Below are 27,610 nucleotides of genomic sequence, written 5' to 3' on the forward strand. Positions count from 1 at the left end.
TTGTGTGAAATTATTTACGTTATATAATGCAGTCACTCATCGTTATTGCTAAGATTTGGCAGATATTATATTGTTGTTTGTAATATGATGATAATCAGGATTTTCTTTGCCTATCCCTATTTTTAGGGATAATTTGATTGACAAGCGCATTGAGAGCGCCGTCTCTCAGATGCAGTCTGTGATTGAGCTGGGAAGAGTGATTAGAGACAGAAAGACCCTTCCTGTCAAGGTACAGCACCATTCACTTGCATTTTAAACACCACTAATAGAGATGTAGGCAAACTCCTGTAATCAAGCGGTTAAAGATAAAAAACCCAACCTTGATTCATTGTTGACTTATTGATGCAGTATTTCTTTCCTACTGAATCTGAGTAATTCTCCATTGTTGTGTGAGACGAATTGTTACTTGGAGAACAGTGTTGATCCTGAACCTGCCTAAAAGTATAAATAAAATAATCCAGATGTACTGAAAGGATTAAAATATGTAAAACAAAGGTAATTTGGACTTAGAAAGAAAAGAGCTTTTATGCTGACATACAAAATGTACCATCCAATTAGTGGGCCAGTGTTGTGGCAGCATCATGCAACATGCAATGTAAGTATAGATTAAATGTATGTCTAATTCTCCTTCCACTTCATAATTAATTACTGCTTTACATTAGTTTATCACATTAAATCCTAGTAAAATATATTTGGATAAGCTGCTTCATCAGCCATTAACATCTGCTTTTCCTTTGTGCGTTTCAGTATCCACTGAAGGAGGTGGTAGTTATCCACCAGGACCCAGAGGCTCTAAAAGACATCCAGTCTTTGGAGAAATACATCCTTGAAGTGAGTAAACACTGTAAACTTTGAGCACCTCGATGAATTACATCCCTTTCATCAGCGCTCTTAAACATACAGTTTGAAGAAAACATCCTGAGAACCATGTTCACTTTCCAGAAGCGGTGCAGTAATGATGAACATCAGAGGGAGCGTAACTTTACATGCTGCGTCTGCACTCTGCCATCACTGAAATTTGTAGTCTGTTGAGTGGAGAAGGGAGGACAAAGGGGATGTCTTGGAAAATAGTTATTTAAATACTTAGTGCTGACACACACACTGAGTAGTTGTTTATTAAATCATTTGTGGTAATGTGAGTGTTGATGTGTTCACTGTATTCAGCAGCAACACTAACTATCGCATCTTTAGTACTTGTCACACATGCTGGTTGTAGACTCGCTGTGTGTAGACTCTGGAGTAAACTGAATTAATTAAAAGGCTTTTTATTTAGATGTCAGATAAGCTGACTCTAAAAACTGATACTCATCTGTTTTATCAGGATTTTCCAAACCCGCACATCTGCATCACCCTTCAAAATAACTGTGGACACTTTTAAAGCCAAATATTTCTGGTTAAACTTTAAAAATGCTGATAATTAAAACAAAAAGGCACAAGGGCTGCAGCAGCCTCCATGGTCATTATGTTGGTTGTGTTTGTTTATTACTCTACTCTAACTTGTTTGTACCTGTCATCCATAAGTAAACTAAATTGTTTGTGAGAAAATAGTGCAGATTTTTAATAGTTTGGGTCAGAGTTTTTTAAATTGCTTTGTGCTCTTAGAAGACAAACAAACAGCACAGAGCTTCTGGTTGACTTACAGCAAGAAACCATGTTGACTGTAAGTTTCCAGTGGTTTAAATTTTAAAATTTATTGCAAAAAAGCTTTGCTGCAACAAAGCCAACTAGTGTTTTTGTGCTTTTTGCTCTAAGTTTAGATCCTTACCTGTGTGTCCCATGACAGACAGAGGCAGACACGTTAAAAAGGTGCAACAAAGCAACTTTGCTGAACAAAGTTCAGCCACTAGGTTTATCTGATGAAAGTCTTGCTTTTTAATGAACTGTAGATATCCCAAAAAAATGCAAATTTCTTCAAACAATTTTTCTTTATAAATAGATTTGTAATTTAAATTCTTGTTTAATTTTCAAACCTTTCATTGATGCTGAAAGTAGGTATATTTTAATCGTCTTCACTCAGTATTAGTGTCCATACTGAAGAGTGTTGTTGTTGGAGCAACACCATCTGATGTCTCAATGCCTCTTCTTGCTGTATTTTATAGGTTTCTGACACTGCACTCAGTAGATACATTTTGTTTTGAAAACTTTGCACATTTCGTTGGCTGCAAAAGGCAAGACATAGTGTTGCTCTTTTAAATTCTTCATGACAATTATGGCGTTTTCCTTTTATCCTCTGTTCAAAAGCACATTCGTTGCAGTGTGCCAGCTTTGCGAAGGAAGAGGTCAGGCACAAAATGGCACTTGCTGTTCTTGCATCTGATTTTAGCTTGGCTCAGCTTTCCTTCCCTGACATGCCTGTTGGTGTCTCCACTGATGGCTCCAGTCTCCAGTGAGCTGGAGATGCTCTTTCGAATATCAGATGAGTCACCATTTGTGCTGTTAGAAGCCTCGGCTCATTGTGATGCACCAGTATACAGTAAACTGCCACCGTCTAAGTCATCACACACACAAATCCATATTTATTCCCTAAATAAAAATGTGTTATTTTTGTGAAATGGGCACCTGGACTGAGTTCTGCGCAGGTTTTTAAACCCACACTGCCTTTAACGTTTCCACTCAGACAACTGCAGTACTCGCTGTCAGAAAGTTAACAATGCCAGAGCTCAGGCTCAACCCGAACAGGGTGATTGACTGAAAGGAGGAGGGAATGAAGGCCCGTCAGTCTGGTTATATTTAGTATCTCTGTTGCTCCACTGGATACAATTTTATCACAGATTTCTCTTCCTTTTGGCTAAAAGGTAAAATATTGACGGAAGAGGATTGGCTTATTGGAGTTTTATGGCTCATTTACTGTTTGACTTAATAACCTGTCTTGATCAATATTGGCTCGCGTTTTACTTTTGGGCCCAAGGTAAGATAGATTACTGAGATTTTCATCTTCAGTTCAGTTTTCTCGTGTTTTCTGTTAAATGTAGTTGCTTTTATTTGATATAAAAACATTTTTCTCCCGCAGTTTCCCATTTAGTTTTAATTATCTCTGCGGGCATCCCAGGACACAGCGACTGTACATTTTGGGAAGACATAGCCTGTGACTGTTTTTCCTCTTATTCCCGCAGGAGCTTAATGTGCGACAGTTGACACTTTCAACGGACAAGGACAAGTACGCGATCCGCCTGCGAGCCGAGCCTGACCACATGGTGCTGGGCAAGAGATTAAAGGGGGCCTTCAAAGCCGTGACTGCTTCCATCAAGGAGCTAACCAGCGAACAGCTAGAGGCCTTCCAGAAAACAGGTACAACTGGGCAGAAACGCCACCGACTTTTAACGCCATAAATGTCTGAACAGTTTGAATGCATCTCAGTTTTGTCATCCTTTTACACTTCTCTTTCCCAAGCAGAGTGATGAAGATTTGATTGTTTTAAGCTCAAGCTTCCCCAGTTTTTCCAGACCTGTTATGTGAAGAGATTGTCTGTTCACATCGGACTCAAAGCAACAACAACAAAAATAAAGAAAGTCCCCAAAATACAAATCTTGGCTAAAATAAAATAACATAGCTAAAATAATGAAACAAAATGTCCAGGGACTCAGTAGAGTTTACCATCTTTTTGCAAACTACTACTATGTTATGTATATATATATATTTTTAATATAAACATTTCAGTGAAAACTTTAGTCTACATCATGTTGTCATCCATTAATAAAATGAATGGGGGAAAAAAAAAAAAAAAACTAATCGTATTACATGTCCGGTACATTGGTGGTAAAACCTGTTTACCATTTTTATTAATGCAGATAATGAGTTAAAGCGTTTTGATAAAGATAGTTGCCAATGGGGGGTAAAGACCTTATGGCCATTTTGTGGTTTCCAGGGATAACATTCCTCACTTTCACATTCGACTGGCTCTAAAAAGGATTTTTCTTGTTGATATTTTTGGACCAAAAACAGATGGGCAGATGAGAAATTCTTTTCTTAATCAGTTGCTTATCAAATAATGAGCATTTTAAGAGCAATAAAGCAGTCAGTGTAAACAACAAATTCTTGCTATAAGCGTCTGTAACCTGCAGACACACAGAGCCGGTTTATCCCTAGACTGCAATCAGAACCCGAGTTGGGATCAAAGCAGGTCAAGGTATCTTGTCTCTCCAATTATAGAAAGACGAGGAGAGCCCCCAGAGTCTCTGGGGAGCGAAACGGCAGAGGTCAGCTGGGCTGTGGGAACTTCAGATTTCCAATCACTTGCATGTTTGAAGTCAGGCCAACTGGAGGGGAAAAAAGAGGAAGGCAAGGACCTCATACGGCATGGAAGAAAATGTTGGCAAGAGGAAACCTAAAGATGGAAATATTTGTAGTTCCACCAAGTCGAAGCACAAGAAAGATTTTTTTCTTTTTAGCTTTAAAGTTCATGTAGAAAAACTGAATAATGCCTTATGAATAAAAATGCTTTACTTTATTATTTAAAATACCTAAAAGGAAATAAAACTGTTGAAGGTAACTTGCATTCAACTTTTTAAAGAACATTAATTTCACGTTTCATGGCTCTAAAACTTGTTCCAGTCTAGATTTTAGGAGGGCAGCAGTTTCACAAGAATAACCGTCGCTTGGTAGCTATTATTGCCTTACCTGTACTTTTGATCCCATTATGTCTGATAAGATAGAAGAAAAGGGGTCAGTGCAGAAGATTGAAAAGGCAAAGAAGCAGCAAGCGACACGGGAAACCAAAGTGTGGAAATCTCCGATTAGAGAGAAACTGAGAGACTGTTTCATCCAGCCTCCAGGGGTTAACAAGTAAAAAGGACAGAGAATCGTGGCCACGCTTTAACGGGGAGAGCACAGACATTACCAATTGCTGCCATGGGCAAAATGGAGATGTGTTACAGGTAGACAGTGTTCTGCATTGTTTTAAAGCCCAGACTTGTAAGTTAAAAGAATCCTACTGCTTTTTAGTTTCAAAATAAAAACACTGTGAGTTCATAATCTGATGCAAAGAAAAACTGTTGATGTACTTACTGAAATTAATGAGCAGATCTAACATTTTAGGATAGCAGTTTTTATTGGAAAGGAATTTTACCAACATCTGCATTTGTGTTTACTGAAAACGAGCCTTTGGGCCTTTTGGAGAGGCGCGGTTGTTCAAATTACATAATGTGGCACTGCAGATCTCACAGATTCGTCAAGCATAAACCAAACTTAAGGCTGTGAGAGACAATTATATTTTCATGTAGGATCACTTTAGGTTTTATGATTTTCCCTCTTTAAATAAAAAAAAGAAAACTGCATGCTGTATTTACTCAAGTTGTTTTTGTGTGATACGAGAGTTAATTTAATCATTTTACCAATGTGGCCAAACCCCCCTATACCCCCCGCAAAAAACCCCCCAAAAAAACAAAAGACTGAATGAATCTGAAAAAGGGGGAAATGCATCTTACACTTCATGCACGTTTCATTCTGCGTCTAACTAAAGATTTCTTTCAAACCTAATTGATTCAGGATGGTGTTGTGTGTATTATCGGCTTTTGTTCAGAGTTGATTTTGTCTGGTTGAATTTGAAGGGTCGATCGTGGTGGACGGCCATGAGCTCCATGAGGAGGACCTGCGGCTGATGTACACTTTTGATCAGACTTCTGGCTCTGCTGCACAGTATGAAGCCCACTCTGACGCTCAGGTAGGCTTCTGATTAAAACACGGTATTCATTTTCAGAGTTGATCAGAGTGTCATTTTTATACTCTTGCACTCCTGCTGTCGTCTTGTATTGTGACTCATAATGTAACTCGTCTAAAAAGCGATGCTGCTGCTCTGCTGCTGCACCTGTCTGCCGTTTCTGTAAACGGTTTCAAGTCTCTTTGCCGCGTGCGACGTATGAAATCATTTCATGGCTAAATGGAGACATACAGTGCGCCTTTTTCCACAGGGCCTTTCTAATCAGTGCTCCTCCAGCCGTATACACAGCACACAGATGCACCTTAACACCAATGTACTGAACTGACTTTTTAATTCTCCTCTTTATTCACTCATTCACACAATCTATCCTGCTGTCATCTGTCTGTCTCATTTTTCTCTGCTACATTTCTCCTTCCTTCCCACAATAAGGAGTCGACATGACTCATTGAACCATATAAGCTCCTACATTTGCTTTCTTTGCTTTAATTTAGTTTCCATATTGAGACTGCTTGAATAACTCAGATTAATGCTTCCTCTTGTTGTGTCTCCTTTCTAACCTTCTGACATGAAAACCTTTCAATCGCTGAATAAAAAGCAGCCTGGGGAGCTGTTACTAAAATAAACTCAAATCACAAGGTGAATAACAAGTTTTTGCCACTTTTCCGTCTAAAACGGTGAGTTCCTGCAGTTTTGTGCATGAATATAATTAATTCAGAAACTAAAATTTAAATTCCGCCTCTGCACCAATTTCTGCTTGTTACAGAAACAGCAAAAAATTCATAACTCTTAAAGTCAACATTTAAAGGTCAGCCCAGTAGGTTTTGTGTCAGAGTTAAATAACTTTCTCATCCTTTCTTGAATCTCTAGGAGAAATTAGATTGCAACAGATTAAAAAAAGAGTTTAATTGATACGTCATTTGCATAAACATGTGTTATTAAAACATTCTGAGTGCAGAAACTAAATGTTTTCAATCATCATACTCTAGCAGCTAGTGTTGAGTCACCCTGGTTTATGACAACGCAATATTTATCGATCCACGGCCGAGTATCTGACACTTTAAAGGCATTCACCACAATTTAAATTGAATCGATATGTTTATCAAACAAATAAAACAAAGTGGTTTATTCTAAGATAATTTGGGATGATGCAGCAAAAGAATGCTTGACTCATATCAATAAGTCAGGTACACACAATTAGAAAATCACTACTCAGCATTTTAAAGGATATCATTTCTCCTCTATAGAAGCAGTCAGGTTTCGAAGAAGTCTCAAACAAATCTGAAATCTTTTTTTACTTTATGGAAAATGTGAAGATGGAGACCTGGAAGAGGTAGAAGAAGGCTGGTTGGTTTTAATATTGTTTGGGCAGATTGAGTCATTTACTTTTGAGTGAAACAAGATAATCTGCGCTTAAATGTACATTTATAAGTAACTGAATATTTAATCGTGTCTTTCATTTCTTTTACTTGACGCTGTAGTCATTGTTTGTCGTCTAGATCACAGGGAAATAAACTGCACTCTCCCGGTGAAAATGATAAAAAGCCTTTCAGTTTATTTTGGTGCACAAGCAGCAGTCATCTTCCCAAACAGTTAAAGCCAGTATGTTGGAAAATAACTCCACAGCAGAAATGGCAGCAGAAGGTGTTGATTCATAGCTTTGCAGACTTGATGCAACCAGATTTGCTCCAAAAACACTTGCATTTGATCACAGCTGCTGTACGAATGCTGCACTCTCATCGTACTGCTATGTCTGTCAGGAACAAAACGGTTCATTTTCAGGTATCTACTAGGAACCATCATAGTAATGTCTGTATATATAGTAAATATGTTGAATTTTTGTTTTAAGATTTCACTTTCCATCGTAAAATGAAACTTTTAGAAATTTAAACTGACTGATTTTGCAGTAAATCATGTTTTTAGAATGTATTTTTTTGCTAATCAATTTAAAGTCTCTTACAAAAAGAGTGAAAGTGGAACAAAAAAATCATGTATAGTGCTTTTTGTATCCATCATCTCTCTGTCATCAGTTGGGTTTGCTTTGAGGTTTGTGATTGGTTGTGATCGTGTGTTTCTCTTCCTGCCTTTCAGGTGCTCATGCTGTTGGACGTGACCCCAGACCAGTCCATGGTGGACGAGGGCGTCGCCAGAGAGGTCATCAACCGCATTCAGAAGCTACGCAAGAAGGTGGGGCGTTTATTTCAGGAGCAGCACCAGCTCCTCGAACCGGGCTGACACATAACAAACTAGTACTGAATTCTGCGATCCAGTGTTTGATAGCTTGGGTCGCAGTTGGAAGGGTCACTGTGTTACTTTGGAGGCTGAGTAAATCATAGGACTCTGGAGGTTTTTTTCATTTTTTTTTTTCATTAGATCTTAAAATAAAAATATTTATTCAGAACATGACATCGTGTTTTTCCAAAGAACTTGCCATTCTAATCCTTATACCTTCGTTTTATTTAGAGGTTACTCCTGCAGCTATACAGTAATAACATCGCTGAAACATTTTATCTAAGTTTTTCTCCACCTTTAATCACCCCTCCCTTCCTCTTTATGTCCCACTCTATTGTCAGGGCGGTTTGGAAATCTTTCCACTACAGCGTCACAGTTAGAGGTTTCTCCATCATAAGGCAGGCTTAATAGAAGCTTAATTACAGTCTGGCCCCTTTCAGATTCTCACATTGGGGCTTTTGAAGTGGTGTGGGGAGTAAAGACGGATTAGCCAACAGCGCTGCGTTGTCACAAGAAACGAGCAGTTTTTTCCGTCCCGCTATAGTAGCGTTGCGCGCTGGCGCCCGGCCAACCTAAATTCCTCCAGTTATTTCAAACAGAGACCTGTCAGGAATTTTCCACCCTGTGGATGGGAATTAATTTTTTAGCAGTTCTGGTACGTCTTGTAGTTTGTTGGTGCGTTTGGGCTGTGAAACAGGGGTCAACGTTTCCTTGATCTGGCGCACTCCGAGTACAAACTTAATCAGATGGAGGACCTTGTCCAGGGAAAACCTATAAAACTTTTCCCCCATTGATTGACTGCTGCTTTGTATCTTGCTTCTCCTGCCCTTGAGCTGCACACTACAGCAGAGGTGTGTTTCCATGCGCGTGCACTCGCTTCCATCAGTCAGTGTGTACGCCGGCGTGCAGATGTGCACAGCTGCATACTGTAGATTAGAATGGGATCAATGTGTTTGAATATGTCAAGGTTAGCGGGAGCCGGCAGCAAGTGATGCCAAAGCAGATGGGCTTTCATCCAGCAAAAATGCCCCGGTGTTCCTTTCTGTCTTGATTTGTTCCTGCATTGTTTTCTCCTTTGTATTCCCAAACCTTCGTTTATTTATCTTGTTGGCCGTCCATTTCGTTTACCCTTGCCTCCTTTCCTTTCAGGCAAATGTTTTCTGCCTGAAAAATGATTTGTTTTTAGTACGGTTAGTTGAAGTGCTGTTCAGACGGTGCTTTTGTCCTTATAATTGCCTTCCCTCATGTTTCTAAGCTCAGTGGTAACAATACAAAAACAAAACCTATGCTTTATGTTGTGCTCTTACTTACACAGTTTGTAATTTTCCTCACTGTCCTGCATTAGGCACATTTGGTGCCATCAGATGAGATATTGGTGTACTACCGCTGCCAGCCAGAGGGGGAGTACTTGGGATCTGTGATTGAGGCTCACACTGACTTCATTCTGGCTACCACCAAGGCTCCGCTCCTGCCCTTCCCTGCCCCAAAAACTGCCAGTGTCATCATCGAGGAGAAGACGCAGGTATGGATTCATCCTTAAGTAGGCCAACATTTTCCTGTTTAATTGCTGTTTTTTAAATGACTATACTGTTTTTTTGTTTTTTGTTTTTTTTTTTTATGACTGATTTGATTCCTTTGATTCAGGCTCATTTAATTCTTGAATAGATAAAACCATTTATTATGTTGCACATCTTTCAACGTTTTATTGCAATTTTTATATTGGTGATGACATTCTATCTTTTTTGTTGCTTTAGTTAAACATTTATTTGGATTTTGCAGCTGAAGGGCTCTGACTTGGAGTTCACAATAGTAAAAGGATCTTCGCTCTCGCAAACGAAACCAAACGGACCAGTTTGTGCGTACGTTAACCTCAGAGTGAAAGTCGACAACAAAGAACAAGGTAGCATAAAGCAAACAAAACGGCTGACGATTCCAAGCAAATTGAAATTCGCTTTTGAATATTTAACATCCCTCTGATTTTCAGCGGCCTTGCATGTATGGCACAATTTCAGTGTATTGCCTGTGTTTGATAATCCAGCGTGGCTGTGCTTTTTGTTCTTCAGAGGGCGTAGTGTTGCTGGAGAATCCCAGAGGGGATAACAGACTAGACTTGGACAAACTGCGGAAAGTGTGCAGCAGCATCTTTGGAATCGATAACACCCAGCTCAGATTCTTCAGCGATCAAAGCGGTGAGAAATGTTTCAGATACTCAAACACATATATATCCTACCTGCATTTCCCATACCGTACCTCTGTATTTATGAAGCACTTTGAAAAATAACAGGGCTGGCCACAGTGCTGTACAATAAAATTTAACGTGAAATAAACACTGGCCAGAGAATAAAAAGTACACAAACGCACACAAGTTAAAAACCTTGGTTAAAAAAAAAAGTAGTAAAAACAAAAAATACAACTGTAACAAAAAATAAAAACATTATAAATTCAAACCGTTAGAGTTGTGAACAACCATTCTTCCATTACCATCTCCTTTCATTTATCTTTATCTGTTAATCATCGGAATCTATAGTGATCAAAGTCCAAATAAATTTATCACCACATCTAAACCCAGGAATGACACAATTTCAGTGTAGTGTCTGTGTTTGATAATCCAGTCAAACACAGTTATTCGAGCACTGAATAACTTAAAATACTGTAGAAAATGGTACAAAAAATTTCATAAAATGCCTAATGAACACAGTGGTACAATGAATGTTGAGAAAAATGACACATTTCAGAATAGAAACTAAGGCTGGGTTAGGTTAGGTGAGAGGATAATCCAAATTAAACCATTGAGAAAATCAGACCTTTACTCAGCCCTCGATGTTGGCTGTTAGAGGTTTGAGTCCCATCCTGGCTTTGCTACATATCTTCCCCCTTTTCTCACAACCCACTTTCATATATTACAACTGTCAAGTAGAGGCCACTGGAGCCGACAAAACCTCTTTTAAAAAAAACCCTGCAAACATAAGTGTGTTTTTTTGAGATTTTATGTGTTAGACCAACAAAAAATGGCTCCTACTTATTGAACATAGTTTTAAGTTTGGTTGTTCTGTCCCTTTATTTCTATACGGGGAAAATAAAATGAAGTGCATCCAATTGTATTCTGAGCTCAGTATCAGCAAAGCACTTCACAAATCTGTTCTTATTAATGAGGTGGAGATACTTTGTGAGGTACAGCTAATCTTCACAAACTACATTTATATTTATGTGCGTAAACAAACAGGAATGCGTATAAAAGCTGTGGATCGATTCGTCTTTTCCAATTCAGATAAAACCAGTCCCACAGGGACATTCTTTTGTTGATATTTCCTTCTCCGTTTTGTGCAGAATTGACCAGCAGCGCGGACCTCCAGGCCTACAGTGGCAAAACGTTGTTGGTGACTTCAGGCCCCTCCCGTCCCGGCGCTGTGTCCACCGCCGACACCCTGCTGTGTCCCTATGTAAACCTGTTACTGTGCAACGCAGTGCCGGCTGGTGAGAAACACGTTGGGTTTGCTTTTGTTGATGAATGGGGCATGCGTTTTGTAATTATAATCAACAAATCTGTGCGATTATTTGCTAAATGTGTTATTATAATCAGAAGCCATTAGAAGCTTTTATTTATTTATTATATTACATAACTTACGGCTGAATAAGAGCTGATAGTTTCTTCCTGATTCATTTTCCCAGTGACTCAACACTTTAATGTAAGCTCTTATGCTTTTGCAAGGTTGAGATGTTTTATTCAAGGTGCCACATTCATATTTTAAGTCTCCCGACTTTAAAATGATACTTTGACATTTTTTGGTTTTCTGACTTGCTCTGGATCTCAGGAACTTTGGAACATTGACGCTCTTTGATTTCAGTTGCAGAAGCAGCTAAAACAAATCTATATTTTTATCCCTGCACAGTTCTGTCAGAGCTGTTGGCAAAGCAACGTTAGAAAGCTAAAACTGTGTAAATACATCAGTGGCGTCCATGTTTTGATTCATCACCCCAAAATCCTCCAGTTATTCATTTCAGTTTATTAATAAACTGTAACTATGGGCAGGTTTTTACCAAAGGTGTCCAGCTACTATGCAGCTAATAAAATACAGTCTTTGAATGTAAATATGCAAGTTTTCATTCTTTCCTCCACGTTTAGCCCCGTCACTGTTTCTCTTGGTCTTTCTTTACCATTGACTTGGTTGATTACAAATTTGTGACTGTGGTCTGTATTACTCACATAGCTCTTTCTCTCTGGTTTAGAGTGCCAGGCTGGAGATGCTGGAACCCTCTTGCTGGTGAACCCAGTCGGTCGGAATGAGCTCGACCACTCTGGTTTGCTCTCTGAGGCTGCCAAGCTTTTCGGCCTCCGCGGCAGACGCGTCAAACTCTACCTGGACCACCATCTTACCAGTGGTAATGTTCAAAACAAAATTAACAATAACCACAAAACAAAACTCAACTATTTTAGGGAAACAAAGACAACAACATTCAATGGTGACTGCAGCTGTTTTACGTGGCTTTAGTTGTAGCAGCAGTTTCTTGGTGCATTTTCTAGATTGTTAATATTCCTCAGTAGAGGAGCAACACAACTTGTAATGCTTGCACAAAATACTGAAATGCATATCCTGCATTTTGTTTTTCTTAGCTCTGAAATATCTCAAACAGTTGAGCAGCAGAATGCTCGCAGTGCAGTGGGCACAGCCATTTTCAACAGCCTGTACTTTTAAACTTTACATTTTGCTCACATTCTGTTTATGCTGCATTATTTTAGGCTGCAACAACTTTTTTGTCTGTGAGCTTAAACTCCACTTCCAAATTAAAATCAGCAAAAGAAAAGGACCTGCGGCCACACAGGACCACGGAGTCTGAATTGTTATCTAGTGGACTAACGTTCCAACATCTTCTGAATTATTAAAGTTAGATGAATACATTTATTTAAAACATCATAGCAGGAGCTGCACATGTTTTACTAAGTAAATATTGAAGGAAAGCACCTTTATATAATCAACATTTATCTCACTTCAGTCACTAAATGTGACTTTTTAATCTCTTACCTGTCGGAGAGGCTCTGTCCGTCGAGCTGAATGTTACATTGCTAGGAAAAGTGTGTTTTTATGATACTTGGAACATAATAGCGAACAAATATTGTACGTGAAATTGTCATTTAAGGCTTCCTTTCAACAAATGCTGATCATATTTTCCAAACGTATTGTGCAGCACTACATGCTAATGCATAATCTAAAGCTATTTTTCTATTTAAGCTTTGGAAATTGTAAAGCATTTTTAAGAGATGCATCATGTCATGTTACATTGTCTTGAAAGTAGGGCTGAGTGATAAATCGATTTTAATTTAATTTTTAATCAATTAATCCAATTTTCTGCTTGTAAGGTTTACTTTTTTTTAATTATTATTTATTCAAACTTTGAATTCAGGTCATTTGCCAGAAGGAATGACTGAAATAATAAAAAAAAATTTGTGAAAATATTTTATTTGTATTTTTTTTTTTTTAGAACAAAAGGGAATTTTCTTTTTTATTAATATTGAAAATTGGATTTTGTATGGAAAAAAAGATCTGAGATTTTATTTTTGACCCATCTCACCAAATCCTACAAAAACAACCATATTTCCAAGTATGAATGTAATATATGGATATTTGTTCTTTTTTTTCCAGAACTGCCTGCTGAATCATCGGTAAAATCTCTCCACACCAAAACTCTGTTTGTGAGAGTTTTTCCAACCACCGCTGAAGCATAGATCAACCCAACTCACTTAAAAGACATTTGTCTTTGAAGCGATCCCTTTAGCTGAATTTTCTAACCCCCCAATGATGCAAAATAAGTAAATTACAGTTTAAAATGTGTAGATCCTTTTTTCATTGCTTTGAAAAACCCAATTCAAACGAGGTTTATCTGTCAAATTCACTCAGCAGCTTGACTTCAAAAACACGTCCATGTTTTAAAAGATGTTTAAATTAAACGTGTTAAACGGCGTCCCGTAAATGTGTGTTAATGAACCACTCGGGTGTAGATTTTTGTCCTTGACCACAGGACATCTTATTAGACTCTCACATTCATCCGTCAGCCGAGTGACTCACAGATGCTGGATCTGCTTCTGGTGGGCCAACAGTTTACACGCTTCACTTGAGGATCAACCCACCACAAAGTCTGCATGACTGTTCCTGCTTACAGGGGAATAAACTCTGGATAGGTCCTCTGCTGCTGACAGAAGCTGTCATCACCAACTCCAGACTGGAAACAGTTTGGAGCAAAGTGAGAAACTCTGAAATTACAATGTCAAAGGTTCATTCACGGCATATTAGAATTTTTTTTTTTCCTCAGTAACTCATTTGAGGAAAGGTTCCAGGAAATGGTCTAACTCGATTAACTGTCACTGTTACCGATGGCTGATTTTCTTTATTATGGTAATGATGCAGGTTACTTTGCTTCATGGCTTATTTGCAGTGTGCTTAGTCCACAGTAATTATATTTTGGCACATAATTGCGAAAGGAATTTGGGCCATTGTGAATTTAACAGATAAACCTATTGTGCTTGTTACAGAGGGAGTTCTCAGACAATGAAGGAGGTATTTAAAGGGTGAAATGGATTTTGGGGGCTGCTGTACTTCAGGGACATAAAGGGTTCTGTCATTTAAAAAAAAAAAATAAAAGCAACGAATGGATAATGTAATATTTTAAGCGACAAGAAGAATAAATCAAAGGTGACTAAGAATCTACATGTTCTTTTCTTTCTGTTCTCAGACTTCCTAATGGCAGAGGGAGACACAATGTGTGTGGGACTCTGCAGTCTGACTTCATTGCAGTATTATAAAAATGGGCCTCACTTTTATTATTTAGGCTGAGACGTTTTGACCGACTTTGATTTAGTTTAGCAGCAAGGTCAGAGAACAAATACAATAAAGTGGATTATAGAAGCTCACAGCAGTACAGAAAAATATGAATATGAGATTTGGGGAAGTACTTTGCTTTCTTGAATTAAATGGGAAAACGCTCAGATTTATTTCTCAGTAATGAAACTACAGCTTGCAACCACATTGTTTAAAGTGAATAATTCTACTAACCTGGTGACGTATAGAGATACCAAGGCTTTCCAACCATCACAGCATATCTAATACAACTTCTTAGAGTAGCAAGTTAAATTTTTTTTTTTTTTTTTTTTTGTATTTTGTTCAGACTTTTTCTAACATACCAGGGGTGCCCAAATCCAGTCCTCAGGTTCTGCTGACCTGCAACTTTTAGCTGCATCTCTTTTCCAACACCTGAATTAAGGGACTGAATTACCTCATCAGCATAGCATTCAGCTGTGCAGAGGCGTGGTAGCAAGCCATTCCTTTCTTCCAGGTAGTTGGAGAAGAGGATGCATCTAAAAATTGCAGGATACGCCTGGACTGGATTAATTCCTGCAGTAGACAAATGCAGAGTAGTGCACAATTGGGAATGGAAGGCAAATAATGCATGGTGTAACATTATACCGCTACACAGTGGGGGTAGAATGTTGTCCAACTGCATGTTTCTGCAGTTGGACAGCACAAACATACAGAATCTGAAAAGTTTTCCTGATTCAATATTTTGTGAAACTGTTTTTTCAGTGTATCTATCTCTCTACCCTCCTTACAGATCTAGAGGATGACATTTTTGCCCAATTTTCCTCCACCCTCGTTTCAAATCTTTCAACAACTCAGTCCATATTTTCCCTGCACTTACGAAGATGCATCCCCATGGCATGATGCTGCCACTACCATGTATCACAATATGAAATGTCATATGAAAAAGTTTGGGCACCCCTATTAATCTTAATCATTTTTATTTCTAAATATTTGGGTGTTTGCAACAACTATTTCAGTTTGATATATCTAATAACTGATGGACACAGTGATATTTCAGTATTTAAATGAGGTTTATTGGACCAACAGAAAATATGCAATATGCAGGTGCAAAAATGTGGGTACCCTTATCATTTTATTGATTTGAATACTCCCAACTACTTTTCACTGACTTACTGAAGCACAAAATTGGTTTGGTAACTTCATTAAGCTTTGAACTTCATAGCCAGGTGTAGCCAATCATGAGAAAAGGTATTTAATGTGGCCAAATGCAAGTTGTTCTCCTGTTTGAATCTCCTCTGAAGAGCGGCATCATGGGCACCTCAAAGCAGCTCTCAAATGATCTGAAAACAAAGATTGTTCAACATGGTTGTTTAGGGGAAAGATACAAAAAGTTATCTCAGAGATTTAACCTGTTAGTTTCTACTGTGAGGAACATATTAAGGAAATGGAAGACCACAGGGACAGTTCTTGTTAAGCCCAGAAGTGGCAGGCCAAGAAAAATATCAGAGAGGCAGATAAGAAGAATGGTGAGAACAGTCGAGGACAACCCACAGACCACCTCCAAAGACCTGCAGCATCATCTTGCTGCTGATGGTGTCACTGTGCATCGTTCAACAATTCAGCGCACTTTGAACAAGGAGAAGCTGTATGGGAGAGTGATGAGAAAGAAGCCGTTTCTGCAAGCAAGCCACAAGCAGCCGCTTGGGGCTCTTTGTGAAGTCAGCTTCATTTTGGAATAAGGTAACGTGGACTGAAGAAACAAAGATTGAGTTGTTTGGTCATAAAAAAGGCGTTGTGCATGGCAGAAATAAAACACAGCATTCCAAGAAAAACACTTGCTACCCACTGTAAAATTTGGTGGAGGTTCCATCATGCTTTGGGGCTGTGTGGCCAGTGCTGGCACTTGGAATCTTATTAACGTTGAGGGTCTCATGGATTCCACTCGATATCAACAGATTCTTGAGAATAATGTTCAAGAATCAGTTATGAAGTTGAAGTTAACGCCGGGGATGGATATTTCTGCAAGACAATGATCCAAAACACCGCTCCAAATCTACTCAGGTATTCATGCAGAGGAACAATTGCAATGTTCTGGATGGCCATCCAGTCCCCAGACCTGAATATCATTCAACATCTGGGATGATTTGAAGCGGGATGTCCATGCTCGGCAACCATCAAGCTTAACTGAACTGGAATCATTTTGTAAAGAGGAATGGTCAAAAATACCTTCATCCAGGAACTCATTAAAAGTGACTAGAGGCTGTTATTTCTGCAAAAGGAGGATCTACTAAATATTAATGTCATTGTTCTGTTGAGGTGCCCATACTTTTGCACCTGTCAAATTTTGTGTTAATGCGTACTGCACTTTTTTTTAAAGTCCAATAAACCTCATTTCAATACTGAAATATTACTGTGTCCATAAGTTATTGGTTGTATCAAACTGAAATAGCTGTTGCAAATATCCAAGTATTAAGAGATAAAAATAAATAAGATTAATAGGGGTGCCCCAAACTTTTTCATATGACTCTATATGCGCTTAAGGCTTCGTTTCAAAAGTCATTTACATGAGGCTAGTCTTGAGTCATTTAATTGTACAGCATATTTTCACTGGTTTAGACAGAGCAGCGTTTGCACCAACCACTGAATCTATTGTAATTTTCCTAGTAAAATTTTATATTTAATATACTTCTCAATTAAAATTTTAGAAAGCTGTATAGCTTTTCTGTGTGGGATGGTAATTTTGATGTATACTTGTTCCACATCCTACAGGTTGTTTGCTGCTCTGACTTTTTTTCTTTAGTTCACTTCCACCTTATCAAAAAGAAGGGTGTTAATTTCAGACATTATGTTCTACTAAATGGTTCTGCAAAAAAAAAACAACCAAAAAAACCCCAACATGACCAGTAATTGAAAAAAAGAAAACAAATACTTTGATATTCATGTTTGGTTTTTTCACAGAATGCTAAAGTGGTACTAGCTCCCACAGTAAGACCAGTCAGTGTCTTACTGGTGTTTTGCTTATGTAGAGATGCAGCCTCTTTGATTTTGATTAACAAAGAGGTTGAGGTAACTGCTGAGAGCACTGCTGCTTGTAATTATCTGTGCAATGGCTGACAACAAATTGATAATTAATTTACATCCAAATTAAAACTCAGTACAGTATTAATCTTCTATTCTGCTAAATCTCATAGCCATTCATCTCCTGCAGGCTGCATCACCACCAGCATTGCATTGTAAACTGATGCAGCTCATGATGTATCACAGCATCCACAGTTGGACAGCAGAAACATGCATTTTGTGCTTGTCGTCTCTTTCCGACCCCTTAATACAATCGGTATCCCTTAAGCATTCCTTTGCTAAACTTCAGTGAACAGTGACTGCCAAAAAAACAAAGTTTAGCTGTAGCTCACAAAAGCAGCGGTGTTTTCTTAAAGATGTAGGCCAGTAAGGCATGTTTGCGGCTAATCTATGTTGAAGAAATATGTGCTGCGTAATGGAAAACTAAATCAATTTTCAACTCTCTGCATGTTGCCTACTACAATATGACAGCTGAAAATGTACCTTAAAATAGGAGGATAAGCGGATCACAGTAGACGTATAGCAGCAGTAATTTCAGATGCAAATAGTGTGAGCTCAGGGTTAATAAAAGAATGCAAAACTTATTTAAGCCACAAGCAACAGGCTTGCTGGATCATTGAAAACAGAAAAAAAAAAAAGAAACAACCGAAAAACTATTTAATGGGTTAAAACCAGCCAGCATCTTAATATTTTTTGGCTTGTATTTGATGGTTTATGCAGGTTTCCGATGTTGATTTCTGGTACATAAGACCTGTTTCTTTCCTAAATGTTTTGACACCTGGACATGTTTATGATTTTTATATGTGCATGTTGGAACAGATGATTGTGGCGCAGTCAGCCATCAGGAAATTAAACCCAGTATAAGTAAGTTGTGATGAGCTTCACAAGTCTCTCCATAAAATGTTGCTTGTTTTTTTTTTGATTCTGCCATAATGTCGCACAAAGAAAAAGTATGTTTGAGCTGTTGCCTTAAAATACGATCACTTGTTCTTCCATTTAATTCAAATGTTGCCTATCAGAAACTTTACAAAACATTACGTCCTCATTATCTTAATTTTCTAAAATTATTAAAAGGCATAGTAATCTTACGTAAATTGAAAAATGTATTGAAAGTAATGCAAATTTGCTTAAAAATCTCGTAATTTAACAAAAAGTACTTTGTTTTTTCTATCTGACCTAAAACAAAAGTTTAGTGTGAGTTAATAAAATTTTTCTACAAAATAAAATGAGTTTTCCCCACACATTTTATTTTTTATAAATGTATGAATATTTTAAGTTTATTATATAAACTTCTAATATAAACCAGTTATTTTTGAAGTTATTTTTATTATTGGAGTTTCTGCACTTTTCAGCTCCATTGACCTTGGAGACATGACAAATGTGAAAGTTATGCCTCTTGCTGTTGATTTGTTGTTTGAACTCCTTAGTCGTTGGGAGTTTAATGGGTCAAGTTGACAGTTTAAATAATTCATGATGTGCTTCAGCGTAGGAATATAATATTTATGAAATAACTATCTACTTTTAAAAATGAAATCATTTAATTGAGGCACATTTACATTTTTTTACTAATTATTTTCAGTTGTAAAAAAAAATACTGAAGTAATGACACTTAAGTTTTATAAGTTTAATGTAATTTAGCATTCTTCACTCTCCATATTATACAGGGACATATAGCTAGTGAAGTGTCATATTCACTTTGTTCCTCAAAATCCAGGTCAGTATGCGATAAATAAAATGTTTTCAAATAATATTTAGCATTGCAAAATGTATTCGTCTTCTCTGACATGTGATAACTGTTAGGTGCATATCATGTTTATGGTTAGGGGTAGTTCGTTTCAACAAATTCCGACCAGCTCCACTGTTGGCAGCCATCTTTAAAATGTGAGCCACCTGTGAAGTAATTTTTGTCTTTGGATTGTCGGTTAGTTGAACGCGAAAGAAAATGTTTTTTTTCCTCGCAATACTTTTGCGTTCCCTCGCAATAATCTACTGATCAGTTCATGCGGCATAATTGATACTGTAAGCCTTTCTTACGGTGGCCGCCATAAGTAGGAAAGAAATGAAAATACATCTAAACTATTTGGACTATTTCTGAGTTATAATCGCGGGGTAATAAGTCATCTGATTGTGTCTATTGTGTTCGTATGAATGGTTTAAAGGGCTGCTTTCAGTGCCGTTCCATCTTAGCCTTAACAGACATAAACGTGCAGTAAATAAATCGATTTTCAATCAGTTTTTTGCACTAAAGCGTTAATGATAATAAACACGTTTTATTATTATAAAATACAGCAAACTAATGGTGGTAGAGGGCAGCACTGGGTTAACTCGGGGAATATCATCTGTCCGTGTATCAATCAACTCCAAACCTCTTTGTTCTGTCACAATTATCCATCCATCCATTTTCTAACACCCTTGTCCCTCAGTGGGGTCGGGAGTTGCTGGTGCCCATCTCCAGCTAACGTTCCGGGCGAGAGGCGGGGTCACCCTGGACAGGTCGCCAGTCTGTTGCAGGGCAACACACAGGACACACAACCATGCACATTCACACCTAGAGGCAATTTAGACAGACCAATTAACCTAGCAGTCATGTTTTTGGACTGTGGGAGGAAACCGGAGTACCCGGAGAAAACCCACGCATGCACAGGGAGAACATGCAAACTCCATGCAGAAAGACCTGGCCGGGAATCGAACCCAGGACCTTCTTGCTGCAAGGCAACAGCTCTACCAACTGCGCCTGTCACAATTATCGATTTATTTAATTTTGATTATCATGCTCCAAAGTTTGCGAGGACTGACCACCCCGCTCACCCGCTTCCTCATGCACACAGAGCCAGCAGCCAGTAACCTTCCCATTCATACTTCATGACAGTCACGCCCACATCGACACGCCCACCACCAGGTGTCTTAGCCGCCGTAGAGCCTCAGTGAAAACGTGTTTATTATTAACGCTTTGGTGCAAAAAACTGATTGAAAATCGATTTATTTACTGCATGTTTATGTCTGTTAAGGCTAAGATGGAACGGCACTGAAAGCAGCCCTTTAAACCATTCATACGAACACAATAGACACAATCAGATGACTTATTACCTCGCGATAATAACTCAATAGTCCTTGGGAAAACCGTACATAAGCTTGTATTAAAGCAGAAATTACGGCGGCCACCGTAAGAAAGGCTTACAATATTCAATTATGCCGCATGAACTGATCAATAGTTTATTGCGAGGGGACGCAAAAGTTTTGCGACGTAACGCAAAAGCAAAAAAAAAAAAAAAAATCCCCATGTCCCCTGGAGGCCTCCATACACAACAGCTGGCGTCGCGATGATCGTTGTCAAATCCAAACTACCACGATTATTGTGACGAGATTTGGCAGCCATTTTAAAGAGACACTTGTATGGCTTTGGACAGGTTACAAAAAACTATCAGAATAATTTTACTCTATAACTGTAAGGTAATTGATAAGTAAAATTTTTTTTTTTACAGAGAATTTAACGTGCCAAAAATAATTTGTCTTTCCTAAAACCTGGCCAAACCAGTTAAATGCAGCACTGTTTAAAAATCAAACGGGCGAACTGATCAGCCCCCCCAGCCGTAAATAAAAGAAAAACATATTTTGACAGTCCATAGCTGCTGAAACGTAAGTATTTATGTATTCATTTGCAAATGTACATATCTTTCGTGTCTTTAAACTACTAGTCATCTGTACCAACCACGGTTATTTGAGGTTTTGAGTTTATTCACATTAGGAGTTTTAGGAAATGTTTTTTTTTTTCTCGCTAAAACTTAGTAAAGACATAGCGCACATGGTCCAGTAATTTTTTCAACTAGGCTCTAATGATACTGTGCTCGTCTTCCTCATGTAGACGTAGAGAACATTTGTACATTGAAAGGAGCCGTAAAATGGACAGACAGCTCAGGCACCGCGCGTCGTGACTTCACAGGGGAGCTCCAATTCAGCGCTCCGTCTCGATTTCCGCTACGATTCATCCCCCGATCCTCCAAATGCATTCATCATGATCCACCTGCTTCTCTTCCGCTTCCCACACCAGAAAGGTATGAAACGCTTAAGATTTGCAGATCGTCTCTCAAATATAAATGTTCCTTTTTTTGCATATCCATGGCGGGGTTGGTAAGAGAGCTTGGACATATTTGGAGATACCCAGAGATTGGTAGTGAGATGCGGGAGTGACACGCTGTTGCTACCCTCTCCGTCTGCTATGGTTGCCACAGATGCGTGTAATTTGCTGCAGGTATGCAGTGGAGCGGAGGACATGAATTCGACTGTATTAGTTTCCTATTTACACACGTATTCTTGACCTTGTATTCAAAAAGAAGATAAAATTGACTTAAATTATGGAGAAAATAAATAAGGATCTCATTATCTTATGAATACTGGTCAAAGAAATCATTACTAAAAGGGAGACAAGTTGCTCCCCTCCTCACTGTTAATAAATAATAGAGGGGGGGGGAGGGAGCTAAATATATATATATATTAGTGTGGAATAAATTGAGGAAATCCTTATGGATTTAAAAACTTTTTAAATAGTTTGAAATTCATATTGCAACACATTTCTTTACAGATGTTCCTTTTGGAAAATATTCTCAAGTTTCTCTAGAAACGTTAGGGGGAAGCTTACTTTTATCATGCATTATTTATTTATTTATTTTTTGCTTAATCAGATTGCGTAGGATGTGGCTTGGAGTTGTTCTGGTCATATGCTATGTTTTTTCTAGTCACTTCTGAAAGGTGAAAGTTTTCCACTAAGGATCTACTAATCCAAGTACAACACTTAAATGGAAATAATTTGTAATGCCTTATATTTTGGTTAACTTCGTAAAGCTTGAGGGTTATTCGTTCCATTATTTTATTTAATTGCTGCCAAAATACCCAGGATGTGCGAGGTCACAAAGCAGTGTTACAATAAGGCAAACAAAAACTAGTTTAACCTTAAGTCTCACATAATAAGCATAATTTCTGTCAGTAGAATTTGCAAGTGTTATGTGCCAAGTTTATAATACTAAGAACTGAAGACAACTGGTAACCAATCATTTTATTCAGGTAAACTCTAGGAAAACCTAGTTACCTTAGGATTGTTGTATAAAATAGTTAATGTAATTGTGTTTTCTAATGAGCAATTCAGAACCGTTAATTACCACTACACCCTTAACGCTTCCTCTGTCATTCTCATATCGTGGCAGTGTCGGAGTTAATTTCACATGACCAATTCTCACTGCAACAATCAGAAGTGACACCACATGCATTATGCTCCTTACAGATTCCCTTTGCCAGAATGATGAAAAATCATGCAGTAATTACTTCTTGTGTGCTTTCTCTTGTTTTATTTCACTCAGCTTCTTCAATAAATGCATCTTAGGTCTATGGTGGCATAATTATATAGATTTAAAAAAAAAACTGCTATCGCTGTTCTAAGCCTATTTTTAAATCTTTTTAATTTGATCTGAATTTTCATGACAATGAAAAAAATAGAACATAAGACTATAAAAAAGTTTATTTTATGAAAACTCTCTGGTCGTACTAGTTCATGTCCACTATATTGGTTACATCCACACCTGCTGTGATAACTTTCAACATGTAGACTTTTTTTTTTTTTTACATATTTTACATTCCCCTGCTGCCTTTAGCAAGGCTGTGTTAACTCTGCTGATTTATGAATTCTACTGAAAGTGAACTCTTTACACTTGTAGGATAAACGCACATTAATGGGCTTACAGTGAGCTGTTTGTATTTGGAGTATCCAGGTCAAACCTTGTGCTCAACAAAACCTTTGGTAGAACCAAAGGAGCTGTCAACATTATATTTTAGAGGAATTATATTCGGCAGTAATGTAAGTGACAAACCTTTTTGTTTTGTTTTGCACTTTCCTATGAATGTTTATTTAACGAACGTTATCTTTTGTATGTTGGTTGGATTTACTTTCATAGCTTTAGGCTTAAAATTCCTGCCATGTATGAGACACAGCAGGTACTTAGTTCTCTCCTGCTGGCATGCTGTTTTTACCTTTTCTAAGAATTTGTTGTTTTTCTTTTGGGTGTCAGAAGAGTGGGAGGTTTTGTAAGGTTTCATAGTGGAAAGGCCTGTCATGTTTTTGACAGTGAGAGCTTACTGTTTTGTGACACACTTTATTTAATCATGCAAATGTTTACAAAGTGTTTGTGCCTGTAATTGTTCTTAAAAATTATTATCAACTATGTTTGAATTTGAATAAGTGATCAATCAAAGCCAAAATGGATCAAAATCATTTCTTTATAGCTGTAATGAAGCTGTCATTTCTATTAGTCACTATTAGTCATTTTTGAAACTTTATTTTGAGAAAGAACTGTGAATGACTCATGTTTGTTTTGTTTAGAGTAATTAATGATTTCTGTGGGGGTACATTTTTCTTCCTAGGATAGTTGTGCTTAAGGAAACTTTAAAGGTTAGCATATAACAGAATAGAAATGCTACTAATTAGCATCTAGATGCCTGTATCGCCAAGGAATAATTCACAAACAGAGAACAAGTTTGAAGGGAAATATGTTTATGCAATAGCAAGCCACTTAGACTATTAAACTCTTTCATATTGTGTGTGATATAACACAAAACCGTACAAGGATTTTGTTTAGAGTGTAAATACTTTCCAAGGTCATATCACCATTCTTAAATCTATTTATGAATTATCTAGACCTGTTATGATACAACAGGTCTATCATTGTGTCATTTATATGATAAATGATACAACCACCCGTTGTATCATTTTGTGTAGTATTTGAAATGTGAAACTGCTTGGTCATGACCTTTTTGTCTGTTTTGGATCTGTCTTTAAAATGCTTTAAGCTGAAGATGAACATGGGTATTATATAGGAGATGAGAATCTAATCATTTTGGTGGCATTGACTAATTTTTGTAGGTAATAATAATCTACATGGTAAAGGTTTGGTCAGTGATCTACTGCAGAGTCGCAGTAGTTCTGTACACTTAGCGCTAAGTGTGTGTGGAAGTCCAAAGAGACTGGTGTGAGCAGGAAGTGTAGAGCCATCATACTGCAAATTTAGATCACAAAAGCTGCCCATTTTTTTCTCCTAAAGCTAATTAGTAATGGAAATATTTGGATTAAATTGTAGCCATCTCAAAGATTCTGTCTTGAATTTTCTCTTATTGCAATTACTTAATTTATTAAGCATCTTTAAATTCTGTTATCTGTATTTTAATTGCTAGCTAATAATTTTCTTCTAAAACGTTTTCCTACAAAGGTGCTATGGGACAACTGTTAAGAAAAATAAGGAGGATAAGGGGGCAATTAGTTAGAAAGTGGCAGATTAAAAATGTAAGAATAAAACATTTCATTAGGGCACTAGATCTCCTGAAGGCTTCTGCCTTATTTCCGTTGCTCATTTCTGCATAAATAATGAAGCAAGTGTTTTAGCATGCTATTTGGCTACAGGGATTCAACCATATGTCAAAGATTCCCATTTTCTATGTGCACGTGTTTATGCATCTTTCCAAGCTATCTTAATGGTCACAATCTTTTTTAGATTTTTGACAGCGATGTTGAGCTATATAATATATAATAAAACGTAGCATATGAGTGTGTATCCTATTATGCTTTGAAAGCCAAAGGGAAGAAGTGTGTTTTTTTTTTCCATTTCTTTATTGAAAGAGTCAAACTGATGTGCCCCATTTCACTGTGGGAGGAAACAGTTTGAGGACATTGTGGCAGGCTGGAGTAGGCATCTAAGTATAGTGTTGTGTGTGCGCTTGTGTTTACTTATGTTGTGTGGTTGCTTGTGTGTGTGTTTGTAGATTTTGGGGGTATTGTCTATTTACAGCCCAGCCTGTGGGAGACGTCCAAGTCCAACAGAAAGGGCAGGGGGGCATGGGAAGACCTCCACTCTGTCTCATGTGTCATCCTATTCTGTTAAGACTTTAAGCACGGTGTGTGTGTCTGTGCATGTTGCGCATTCGTTAGTGCACACATGCTGTGTTGTGTCAAGGTTTTTAAGAATAGTCTCGGTGCAGAAGTAAAATAATACGAGACTCATGAGTGCGTAGGCACACTTAGATCTGGGGAATTTGTTTAACAAGACTTGAATTTTCCTTGTAGTTCCTGCTTGTTTACAAGGCCAAATACTTTCTCTTCATCTCATGGTGACTCATGGTTGTCGGGGACGGCAAAGGAAAAGAGAAGAAATGGCTAAGATGCAAACTTTTTTTTACTTTTACTAAAGAATAACTGAGAAAGCATGAAAGTGCGCTGCCGTGTGTGCTAAGGAATGATGGTGTGGAAAAAGTATTTGCCCCCCAACAAATTTCTTCTGTTCTTCCTGACTAACTTTATTTATTAAAGAAAAAGTCTCCAAACCAACCAGGCCCTTTATAAAAAAGTGTCCCTCATTAAATCATGATGTAATTATGTAATTGTGATTATTCAGATTTTTGAAAGTAATGTCAAATAGTTTTGTAAAGCACACCAACATGTTTGGTAGCAGCCTAGTCATAGTCAGGACCGATTGAGATGCAGTGACTTTGGGTTAACGAGGCTGTTATGCATGAAAACAGTCAACTGTGGCTGGATTAAAACAACTCTGCAAATATTATCTGAAATACTATTTCATGGCAAAAATATTTTTTTATGTAGCGACTAGTATGTAGCGACACTGCTTTTCCCTTAAAAACAAAATTATCATTTGGAAACTGCATTTACTCAAATTTTCATGTGATATTAAATTTAGTAGCGGATTATAATTTATCCTAGTGCTGTTCCTTACAGTTCAGATATCCAAGGTGTAAATATCGACTGTTGGTAGATTTTTCTGTGCTGTTTTTTATTGAGCAAGTACAGTTTAGTATTGTTTTCAAGTAATGACTGTCTGAGACTGATTTATAAGGATTATCATAGATAGGCCTTTCAAATCACATTGCATCATTTTTGTGTTGTGTTTTGAGCAAAAGTCAAAATATTTCACCAAAAGTGAAGTGTTTTTATTCTGCTATTATTCAGGAGGGGTTTTGGCCTTGGGATTTTCCCACGGCTGCCAATTTTGGCCAGTCCCCTTTTTTTTTTTTTTTTTTTTTTTTTACACCTCTCAGATAATTTGTCACTGTTCTTCTAGAATAGGTCCATCAGGCCAGCTACGCCTCAGAAGGTTTACCACTGTTTTCTACATCTTAAGCATTTAGATACTGCTGAGGTTCACCTGAGTCCCAAAGCTTCAAAAATCTCTAGCCTGATTGATATTATTGATTTTGTCACCCATCTTTTCTGGGACATGATGTATTGCTTTTTAAACTTCATATTGTCAGACAGGCTCTATTTAAGTGATATATTGAGTCTACATGTGTGTCAATAACTAGACCTGAATGTGTCCCATGAATTTGATCTCACTTTTCAAAAAAAATAAATATATATATACACTGCTCAAAAAAATAAAGGGAACACTCAAATAACACATCCTAGATCTGAATAAATGAAATATTCTCATTGAATACTTTGTTCTGTACAAAGTTGAATGTGCTGACAACAAAATCACACAAAAATCATCAATGGAAATCAAATTTATTAACCAATGGAGGCCTGGATTTGGAGCCACACACAAAATTAAAGTGAAAAAACACACTACAGGCTGATCCAACTTTAATGTAATGTCCTTAAAACAAGTCAAAATGAGGCTCAGTATTGTGTATTGTCTCCACGTGCATGGATATCCTCACTACAATGCCTGGGCATGCTCCTGATGAGGTGGCGGATGGTCTCCTGAGGGATCTCCTCCCAGACCTGGACTAAAGCATCCGCCAACTCCTGGACAGTCTGTGATGCAACGTGACGTTGGTGGATGGA

At 37.7% G+C, this 27,610-nt stretch overlaps 2 protein-coding genes across 3 annotated transcripts in view; both read left to right on the forward strand.

Moving 5' to 3' along the window:
• Positions 1 to 14,582, forward strand: part of iars1 (isoleucyl-tRNA synthetase 1) — a 51,144-nt gene extending 36,562 nt beyond the window's left edge. Inside the window, exons 24-34 of the mRNA XM_008408523.3 lie at positions 127 to 229; positions 748 to 831; positions 3,114 to 3,288; positions 5,547 to 5,659; positions 7,745 to 7,840; positions 9,231 to 9,407; positions 9,665 to 9,785; positions 9,949 to 10,074; positions 11,213 to 11,359; positions 12,113 to 12,265; positions 13,525 to 14,582. Of these exons, the coding sequence (XP_008406745.2) occupies positions 127 to 229; positions 748 to 831; positions 3,114 to 3,288; positions 5,547 to 5,659; positions 7,745 to 7,840; positions 9,231 to 9,407; positions 9,665 to 9,785; positions 9,949 to 10,074; positions 11,213 to 11,359; positions 12,113 to 12,265; positions 13,525 to 13,607 (1,378 nt within the window). The 3' untranslated portion in view covers positions 13,608 to 14,582. The remainder of the gene's footprint in view (positions 1 to 126; positions 230 to 747; positions 832 to 3,113; positions 3,289 to 5,546; positions 5,660 to 7,744; positions 7,841 to 9,230; positions 9,408 to 9,664; positions 9,786 to 9,948; positions 10,075 to 11,212; positions 11,360 to 12,112; positions 12,266 to 13,524) is intronic.
• A 7,055-nt stretch (positions 14,583 to 21,637) lies between these two features.
• atp2b2 (ATPase plasma membrane Ca2+ transporting 2) overlaps positions 21,638 to 27,610 on the forward strand; it is a 121,307-nt gene continuing 115,334 nt past the window's right edge. For both annotated transcript variants that reach the window (XM_008408526.3, XM_008408527.3), the window contains exon 1: positions 21,638 to 21,827. The gene's annotated coding sequence lies outside the window, so the exon portion shown is untranslated. The remainder of the gene's footprint in view (positions 21,828 to 27,610) is intronic.

The sequence above is a fragment of the Poecilia reticulata genome, chromosome 5 (genome assembly GCF_904066995.2).
Source record: "Poecilia reticulata chromosome 5, P_reticulata-male-v2, whole genome shotgun sequence".
NCBI lineage: Eukaryota > Metazoa > Chordata > Actinopteri > Cyprinodontiformes > Poeciliidae > Poecilia > Poecilia reticulata.